Here is a 10663-nt window from a genome sequence, read left to right on the forward strand (position 1 = left end):
AATATCCATTTCAACTTTTCCCATTCATATTAAATATCCTTTCACTAATTTGAAATATTACGCTTACTCGATACTTCAGTAGCATCAGCGGCAGCAATAAACTGAAGCTATCTGGTTTCCACTTCCACAGCATCTATTTCCGAACTCAGGATGTGATGTAGGAGAGGGTTTTGACGGAAGAAGAAGAACAACAACAAAAAACACAAATTAGGAAGCCATTGTGAAAGGCAATGGCTTTTAATTGCTTTGGTTGTTCTTCGAGCATGTGAAATGAGATGAATGGGACAATAGTGATGAAGTGGGAGAGAGGAAGCGAAAGTGAGCGTAAGAAGGGATGTTTGAAGATGCAAACGAGTGAGAGTGCACACTACAAGTGGTGCTAAGTGCAATTAATTGAATGTTACTGCAATAAATGAATGGGGATTTTTTTTCGATTTGCGAAAAGGAATGCAGACCGAATGATGAGGTGAAAGCAAAATTAAAAAACATTCCCTCGCATTCAAAAAGGAAATTAGAAAAATCACTTAAAGCTAAATTTCGTATTCTGTGCAGGAAATTCTTTTAAATAGCCATTGTCGGATGTATTTAACGTGTTGGATATTGAAACCATTCAATGAAAGCGGATATACAATTGCAATGGCTAGCGTATTATTGCTGGCGTAAAGTATACGCATCAGTGGAGAAATAGAAATACATACAATATAGTATACTTTTAGGAGGGATTTGATTGATTTTTATTGTGGATAAGATATTCAAGAAGGAAATGCAAGAACATTTCAGAATTAGATAATTAAATTTTAATTAATAATAAATAAGAGAGAATAAATAAAAAATCACTAATAAATATTCCACCCAAAAATAGCTGCCACATATTTGCTTAGTGCAAAGATGTAAAAATTATACAAAATTCGTTTAAAAAAATAATTTTCAATATTGATTTCCGTAATTAAAAAATTAATCCTTGTCCCTGAATCATCGCATACCTAACTATCCTGATAGTCTCTAAATGTCCCGCAATATTTTCAGTGTTTTATTTAATTCTTAACATCTTTTAAATTATTTCTAACTTATTCTCTCTCTTTGTTCGTTACAGTCGCGTCGACAATCAGTCAGCTTCACCGCCATGCCACCCGGCGTTTTAGCCAATGACAGTCGTAACAATTCCACCGATGACATACAAATCGCTTTAGCACCCCACATACAAACCTATTTAAGTCAAACGGGTCGTCGTCATTCCTGCTGCAGCGTCATGTTACCCGTCGCATTTGAACGTGCCGCCTCCAATTCATGGCTGGATCCGAAATTCGATTCGGCCGTACTGGAGGGACAATTTCAGACCAGTGTGTTTTCACATATACGAATGAGATATCGGTGAGTACGAAATAAAATGGAAGATTTTGTTTATTTACCAGTCCACTCATTCTAGATGCCTTACTATTTTTATACCCTTCACCACACTGTGGTACAGGGTAATATGTCTTTGTGCATATATTTGAAACAGGCAAAAATAATCGAGATAGACCCATGGTTCCTTTTGAGAATATGCATAGAATCATTTTCTGAGTCGATTTATGCATATCCATACGTCCGTCTGTATATGTTAAATTGTAATCAAAGAACAAGTCGCATTTGTTATTCGAATTGGAAGAAATTTGACACAGCTCATTCATTTGGCCCAATGACGAACCCTATTGAAATTGGCAAAATCTGTTCAGATTTAGATATAGCTCTCATATATATTTTCGTCCGATTTAAGATAAACGTTGCAACAAATTCCACGAAATTTGACACACCGTAATTAATTAGGTCTAGAATGACGTGTGCTAAGTTTCCTGAAAATCGGTTCAGATTTAGATATGTGATAGACCAACCTAAGATCCACTGCAGACTTACATTTTTTCTCCCGATTTCAGGGAAACTTGCCAGAGATTAATTTATATTACTTCAGCACGTTGTGTCAATCGGCCTAGCCATGGATCTTTTCACGAAGCTTAGCAACATCATTTTAGACTTAATTCAATACCCTATACCAAAATTCGTGCAAATCGAAAGATATATAGGAACTGTGGTGCACAATTTGCATTCGGGTTCGTCCTTGTGCCAAATAAGTGACCTATGCCAAATTTCATCTTGAATAAATATTCTTAAAAAATCAAATCTCAAGAGTACTCTGAAAGCTATTCCATTCAGAGAGGAATATCCATAGAAGATTTAATTGTCATATTTTATTTTTAAAATTTTCTAAAAGCATTTTCAAATTCAAGATTATTAATAGAAATGCCCTATATTTTTTCTATGGGAATCCTCTCATCTGTCGAGAGAAATAAATTTCAAATCATAGTTTGGGACATTGCTGCGTATAAGCATTGGTAATGAGTATACGCAATGAGGGAATCTTTGGGTTTTAACTATTAAACCAAAACAAAGCATAGAATTAAAAAAAAACATTCTTATGAAATCCATGTCTTTAGACCTCAAATAAATATTCTTAAGTAATACACGCTTGTAGTAGACCTTGAACAAATATACATGAAAAAATATTTTAAAAAATAACCATTCAATAGACATCAAGCACATATTTTTTTAAAAATAATCCACAAAGGTAATAGACCTTGAAAAATACTATTTAAAAATTAGCACATTTAATTGCCCTAAAAATATTTTTTAAATCCTTGCCTTGCGAATAAACTGACATTGGTGCGTATAACTATTGACAAACAGTATACGCAATCATGGAATATGTTGGTTTTAAATATTAATCAAAAAACAATGCACCCTATGACACACTTTAAAGACATATTCTTTAATAATCCATGCTTGTAGTATGCCTTAATCAAATATTATTAAAAATCAAACTAAATATCCCAAATAGATCTTCAACACATATTAAAAAAATCCCATTTTATATACATCGAACAAATGTTCTTAAAAATCCACAACGGAAAAATGCTGTTTAAAAATTCACCACTTTAGTATCCCTTGAAAAAATAATCTTTAAAAATGTACAACTTGTGGAATACCTTGCAGATATATTCTTAAAAAGTTCATATCTGAATTTTTTTTTCTATTTAGAGAGAAATTTCTATAGGAGGTTTACCTGTGTTATTTTATATTTACATGTCTTTAATACATTAAAAACCATTTCATATTATTCATTCTTTTTTAGAATGATTCTAGAAGTCCTTCAATATATAAGAAGTCTCTATAGGAACCCTCTAAATAGTCACATATTGAGAGAAAACTAATTTAAACCATATTGGGGTCATGTATGCGTATACGTATTGACAAACCGTATACGCAATAGGAGAATCTTTGGATTTTTAATGCAAAATATTGCAAATAAATAATTAGAATTAAGGTAAGGAATAGAAAGTTATACTAAATTATAGAGTCAAAATAATTCTATAGAATAGAATACTCAGAAAGTATGTTTCTTAGATATTTTTATCATGATCGCTATACAATTTTAGTTTAAAAAACACTGCCAAGGATCCATTAAATTTAAATTAACAAACTTTAATATCCCACTAACCGTACTTACTGCAACAACAATACAGTTTTTCTTGTTTGCCTTCATTTCCTTTTGTAATTTTCCTTTATTTCGCAAACCACCCGGGAGGTCGTTGCCACCAATTCACACCAACCAACATTGGAAAGGTAGAAAACTGAAACAACAAAATCAACCCATTTCTTTAATGGTTAACATTGCAACACTACCTCAACAAAATAGTACGAGTATTTTATGGTACTTTCTGTGTTAACCTATTAAGAATTTAAAGCATAAACCAGCCCCCAGTAGACATGTCCATATTACCAACATGTTTAAATACAATGTTCACGTAAAATAACGATCTGACTATCCTACGGTAAACACCTCTAACTATCACTAGGACGACGACAATGGCACAACAATATGCATTATAATGCAAAAAGTTAAGTCATAAAGTTAACAGGAACCAAAAGAGAGAGAGAGAGAGAGAGAGAGAGAGAGAGAGAAAAAACATTACTTATTAAAGTACTGTGTACAGAGCACAAATACATATAGGGAATAAATACACACATACATACATATAGACATATGTTAGGAATGTGTTGTAAATGTGTGTCTATATAGTCATGTTTATAGTTGTTTGGTTTTTGGCCGCCTGGGGAGTTAAACATATGCCAGGAATATTGTACAAGTTTTATGTTTAGAGCAAATGGAAAAAATGGAACGTATCCACGCCTTGTGGTAGGCCTTGAAAAAAGTATTCTTTAAAAAATCCACGCCTTGTGGTAAGCCTTGACAAAATATTCTTTAAAAAATCCACGCCTTGTGGTAGGCCTTGAAAAAAGTATTCTTTAAAAAATCCACGCTTTTGTTGTACGCCTTGAAAAAATATTCTTTAAAAAATCCACGCCTTGTGGTAGGCCTTGAAAAAAGTATTCTTTAAAAAATTCACGCCTTGTGGTAGGCCTTGAAAAAAGTATTCTTTAAAAATCCACGCCTTGTGGTAGGCCTTGAAAAAAGTATTCTTTAAAAATCCACGCCTTGTGGTATGCCTTGAAAAAAGTATTCTTTAAAAATCCACGCCTTGTGGTAGGCCTTGAAAAAAGTATTCTTTAAAAATCCACGCCTTGTGGTAGGCCTTGAAAAACATATTCTTTAAAAATCCACGCCTTGTGGTAGGCCTTGAAAAACATATTCTTTAAAAAATCCACGCCTTGTGGTAGGCCTTGAAAAAAGTATTCTTTAAAAATCCACGCCTTGTGGTAGGCCTTGAATGAAGTATTCTTTAAAAATCCACGCCTTGTGGTAGGACTTCAAAAAAGTATTCTTTAAAAATCGATGCCTTGTGATTATTCCTTAAAAAAAGTATTCTTTAAAAATCGATGCATTGTGGTTATGCCTTGAAAAAATTAACTATCTCCCACTGTACCTCATAGTAACCAAACACAGACAATAACATTTTAACATTGTTGGGTAATTAACAACATGTATTTACAATTAAAGCTTAACATACAGACAGAAAATATCCCCCAGGTTAGCAATTGGCAAATAGGCCCTGGAAAAAATGTGTCGCCATTTCCAGACTTCAGACAATAACAACAACTACAGCAAAATAAAACGTATCATGGGAAATTAATCAGAGGTGGCAAATAAATGGCGTATGTAATTACACATCGGCTCATGGTGAATGAACAGTAATTAGTTCATATTGTTCGGAATTAAGCTTTAAATATTATTTAAGACCCGTTTAAATTTGAAATAAGTTGTAGGGATATTTACTTTCGTATCCAATTCGTTTACCCCAGATTTTGACCGACTCCCAGAAAGACTATATTTCATATTCAGAATTATTTTCTTTGTGTTCCTTATACGCCCTCCCCTTAACCGAGCTTCTTCGTAGTGATGGGTGTTTCCTCATGCCGTTTCCCTCTGCCATGCCTGCTTCCAGTTGCCTTTGAAGGTTTTTTCATATTACCTACCTTACCTTGCAACTTCCGACAATTATCAACATTGTGGTATGATGGTCAAGCATTAATTTACCACATCACTTCCCCCTTCTCCCCCACAACTTGTCTGCCAATAATGAAGGTTAGTTAGTAGATAGGTTTACCCTTTAGTTAATGATGTCACACCACCCTGAATAGTTAATACTTCCTTAGTTACTCGTTTTTCCTTATTAACATTTAATCTTAAGAAAATTCTAAAGTGTTTTTCTTATTCTTCCTCCCCTTCTTTTTACTTCAACATATTTTACAGCATTTATTTTATTTATTTTTTTGTTTTGTTTTTCTTATTAAATTCTCTGATACTCTGTAGAAAACTTTTAATTGCTGCTAATTAGAAATAATAAGTTTCTGTGGTGGTGGTGCTGGTGGTGAGGCGGAGGAAATTAGTTTAGATTACTTCAAATAACTAATGATCGACACGAGTAGACATTTTTATGGTGACAGTTAACTTTTTTTAATATTTCATAATTTCAACTTCTGTCACGTCTCCGAATCGCTCATTATGGAGGATTATTTCTTTAGACACCATTTGAGTTACTGGTTTTCTCATTAAATAAGTTATGATGATACTTAAGTTTAATAATGTTAAAATGAAACATTTAAAATCAATTTAATAGGCCAATACATAATTTTTAAATTTTTTATGGTAGGCTAAGAAAAACTAGTTTTAAAAATCTACGCCTTATGGTAGGCGAAGAAAAACTAGTTTTAAAAATCCACGCCTTATGGTAGGCCAAGAAAAACTAGTTTTAAAAATCTACGCCTTATGGTAGGCGAAGAAAAACTAGTTTTAAAAATCCACGCCTTATGGTAGGCCAAGAAAATCTTGTATTATAAATCCACGCCTTATGGTAGGCCAAGAAAAACTAGTTTTAAAAATCCACGCTTTATGGTAGGCCAAGAAAATCTTGTTTTATAAATCCACGCCTTATGGTAGGCCAAGAAAAACTAGTTTTAAAAATCCACGCCTTATGGTAGGCCAAGAAAATCTAGTATTATAAATCCACGCGTTATGGTAGGCCATGAAAAACTAGTTTCAAAAATACACGCCTTATGGTAGGCCAAGAACAACTAGTTTTAAAAATCCACGCCTTATGGTAGGCCAAGAAAATCTAGTATTATAAATCCACGCCTTATGGTAGGCCAAGAAAAACTAGTTTTAAAAATCCACGCCTTATGGTAGGCCAAGAAAATCTAGTATTATAAATCCACGCCTTATGGTAGGCCAAGAAAAACTAGTTTCAAAAATACACGCCTTATGGTAGGCCAAGAAAAACTAGTTTTAAAAATCCACGCCTTATGGTAGGCCAAGAAAATCTAGTATTATAAATCCACGCCTTATGGTAGGCCAAGAAAATCTAGTATTATAAATCCACGTCTTATGGTAGGCCAAGAAAAATTAGTTTTAAAAATCCACGCCTTATGGTAAGCCAAGAAAAATTAGTTTTAAAAATCCACGCCTTATGGTAGGCCAAGAAAAATTAGTTTTAAAAATCCATGCCTTATGGTAGGCCAAGAAAAATTAGTTTTAAAAATCCACGCCTTATGGTAGGTCAAGAAAAACTAGTTTTAAAAATCCACGCTTTATGGTAGGCCAAGAAAAACTAGCTTTAAAAATCCACGCCTTATAGAAGGCCAAGAAAAAATAGTTTTAAAAATCCACGCCTTATAGTAGGCCAAGAAAAAATAGTTTTAAAAATCCACGCCTTATGGTAGGCCATGAAAAACTAGTTTTAAAAATCCACGCCTTATAGTAGGCCAAGAAAAACTAGTTTTAAAAATCCACGCCTTATAGTAGGCCAAGAAAAACTAGTTTTAAAAATCCACTGCTTGTGGTAGGCCATGAAAAACTAGTTTTAAAAATCCACTGCTTGTGGTAGGCCATGAAAAACTATGTTTAAAAATCCACGCCTTATGGTAGGCCATGAAAAACTAATTTTAAAAATCCACGCCTTATGGTAGGCCAAGAAAAACTAGTTTTAAAAATCCACTGCTTGTGGTAGGCCATGAAAAACTATGTTTAAAAATCCACACCTTATGGTACCTAAGAAAAACTAATTTTAAAAATCCACGCCTTATGGTAGGCCAAGAAAAACTAGTTTTAAAAATCCGCGCCTTATGGTAGGCCAAGAAAAACAAATTTTAAAAATCCACGCCTTATGGTAGGCCAAGAAAAACAAATTTTAAAAATCCACGCCTTATGGTAGGCCAAGAAAAACAAATTTTAAAAATCCACGCCTTATAGTAGGCCAAGAAAAACAAATTTTAAAAATCCACGCCTTATGGTAGGCCAAGAAAAACAAATTTTAAAAATCCACGCCTCCTCGTATTAGGTCTTAAAAAATCTGACAAATGTATTTTAATATTTTATCTTTTTTCTTTCTCCCCCTCTTTTCAGATTTGCCCTCTCCTATATTCTACTCTGTTCGCTGGCATGGTTCCTGTATTTCCTTGTCGATGGTGGTTCCGAAGATTTTTGGCGTCCTATATCAAGTTCCTTTTCACTGCTATCGCTAATAACAATCATGGCCATGTGTTTTACCCACTGGGATATGTATCGGGCAAATCATGTTGTTACATCAGCCCTCACCGCCGCACTACTGTGTGCCACCTCCTTAGCATTTCTTACCTATACGGGAAGGGCTTTTAGTCCCCTGGGACATTTTGCCATATGTCTGGAAATTGTCCTGCTCATCTATACCGCCTTGCCAATGACACTGTGGCTTAGCGCCCTAATAGCCATAACCTACACCGTACTCTTCGAAGTGGTAACCCACATTGTGGTGGCCGGAAATGCTGTACATGGAGCTCAAGAAGATTTTAGTTATAAAATTCTCGTCCTACGAATTCTATGCCATTTTTGTGTCCACCTGGTGGGCTTACATGTATTGGTAATGAATTTAGTTCGTATGCGTGGTACATTTATGAAGGTCGGTCAGAATCTCCTAGTCAGACGGCAGTTGGAAATGGAGAAGCAATTGAAGGAGAAAATGATACATTCCGTTATGCCACCCAAGGTGGCGGATATGCTGCTCAACGAAGGTGGCATTGATGGTAACAACGATGGCAGTATAAAGCCGGAATCCCACTATATGCGACCAAGACCCTCCAATGATGTCAAATCGTTATTTCGTCCCTTCCATATGCATAGCATGGATAATGTCAGTATCCTCTTCGCTGATATTGTCGGTTTCACTCGGATGTCTTCGACAAAAACCGCCGAGCAATTGGTGGAAATTCTCAATGATCTCTTTGAACGTTTCGATAGCCTGTGCACCTTTAATGGTTGCGAAAAAATCTCCACATTGGGTGATTGTTATTATTGTGTATCGGGGTGTCCAGAACCCCGACCGGATCATGCGATATGTTGTGTAGAGATGGGTTTAGGTATGATTGACGCTATGCGAACATTTGATGCTCAACGACATGAAGGTGTTAAGATGCGAGTTGGTGTCCACACCGGCACCGTCTTGTGTGGTATTGTCGGAACGCGTCGGGTTAAATTCGATGTTTGGAGTAATGATGTGTCCTTGGCAAATAAGTAAGTAACCGGTTTTAGAATATAAGACATTTTTTTTTATTTGACTCTAATATAAATATATTTTTATTGCAGAATGGAATCAACAGGTAAACCCGAGCAGGTTCATATATCCGAGGTAACGGCCAGTTTTCTGGGAGAAGCTTACTATCTGGATGAAGGGGAAGAGGTCTTTGGTAAGCAACATTCATACATATAACATTTTTAATCTGAAAATCGAGTATCCGGTTACCTATTACAGAAAATGGAATAACCGGTTGTAAAATATCCTAATGATGGTCAGAAAATCCAATAAATTAAATATAAACATATTAATTTTTTCTAGACTTGTTAGTCCGAAAACCGATAAAAAAATCGAGTTTAAAATCGAGTATCCGGTTACATAAAACCGAATAATCGGTTATAAGATAACCGAATACTGGTCAGAAAATCAATTAAATTAAATAGCATCATATAAAATACATATTTTATTTTTATTTTTTATTCCGAAAACCGGGTAATCGGTTATAGAAAACCGAATAACCGGTTATAAAATAACCGAATTCAGAAATTCCAATACATTAAATCTTAAAATATAGCATTTTTATATTTAAAATTTTTAGTCCGAAAACCGAGTAACTGGTTACAGAATACCAAATAACCGGTTATCAAATAACCGAATGTCGGTCAGAAAATCCAATAAAATAAATATTACCATATAACACTCTTATTTTTAAAATTTTTAGTCGAAAAAAAGAGTAACCGGTTACAGAAAACCGAATAACTGGTTATAAAATAACCGAATGCCATTCTCATGCCTCTCTTCTCTTCCAGGACATCGAACCTACTTTGTGGTGGGCCGCAGAAAAGATATCTCCCGCACGAATAGCATTTGCCCCAGCATTCATGTCAACTCGAACGGCAGCCATCTCATGTTACCCGGCATACAGGGACAAACCGGATCTCTATCACACAGTGCTACCAATATATCGGTAATACATCCAAATGTACCACCCGCATCACCGGTGGGTCAGCTGTCATCCTCCCTCAATCCTTCACCAGTCCTTTCGATACGACCAAGACTGACATCGTTGAGTATGAAGTTGCGTAAAAAATCACAATCACGCGAATGTGATATCGAACGTGGTATCATTCATCCCGCTGCAGCGGGTATACCACCCGTCATAGTGTGCCGTGAAAGACCAAAGATTATTATTACAACAAAAAGTCTACCGGGTAGTTTAGATTCGGAAAATGATCCAAATGAGGTGGGTAACGAGGAGATTTTGCCCACGGCCAATGGAAAATCAAGGCATTTGACCAATGGTTCCTCGGCAGCTGCGGCACGACCGAAGATACGCCTGAAGGTATGGAAAGTGCCGAGATTTTTAAAGAAATTCGAAGAGAAAACGAAAATGCAGGATAAGTCTACCAGTACCGATGTTAGTATTAGTTTAATGAGTAATGGACCAAAGACGCCAACAACGGCAACGGCGGCGGGATCGAATGAAGAATCGGTGGCCTTTATCGAACCAAATGGCTATCAACAGCTACCGGTGGTAATTGAAAATACCAAATCGAATCCGAACATGTTGGAGATACCACAAAAACCCATGCTACATCATGTGGCCACCTCAACGGCGATCTGCT

The 10663-nt window shown here is 35.4% G+C and overlaps 1 protein-coding gene across 1 annotated transcript; it reads left to right on the top strand.

The window, feature by feature from the left end:
• Window positions 1-1096: 1096 nt before the first annotated feature.
• Window positions 1097-10653, top strand: LOC133333644 (adenylate cyclase type 9-like; the record flags this gene model as incomplete). The annotated part of the gene is made up of 4 exons (XM_061541936.1): window positions 1097-1371; window positions 7895-9037; window positions 9110-9210; window positions 9848-10653. Coding segments are annotated over exons 1-4 (2298 nt in total), but the record flags the coding sequence as incomplete, so codon positions are not given.
• Window positions 10654-10663: the final 10 nt, after the last annotated feature.

Source organism: Musca vetustissima, unplaced genomic scaffold (genome assembly GCF_032173495.1).
Source record: "Musca vetustissima isolate MV318-11 ecotype Yass unplaced genomic scaffold, APGP_CSIRO_Mvet_v1 utg26413, whole genome shotgun sequence".
NCBI lineage: Eukaryota > Metazoa > Arthropoda > Insecta > Diptera > Muscidae > Musca > Musca vetustissima.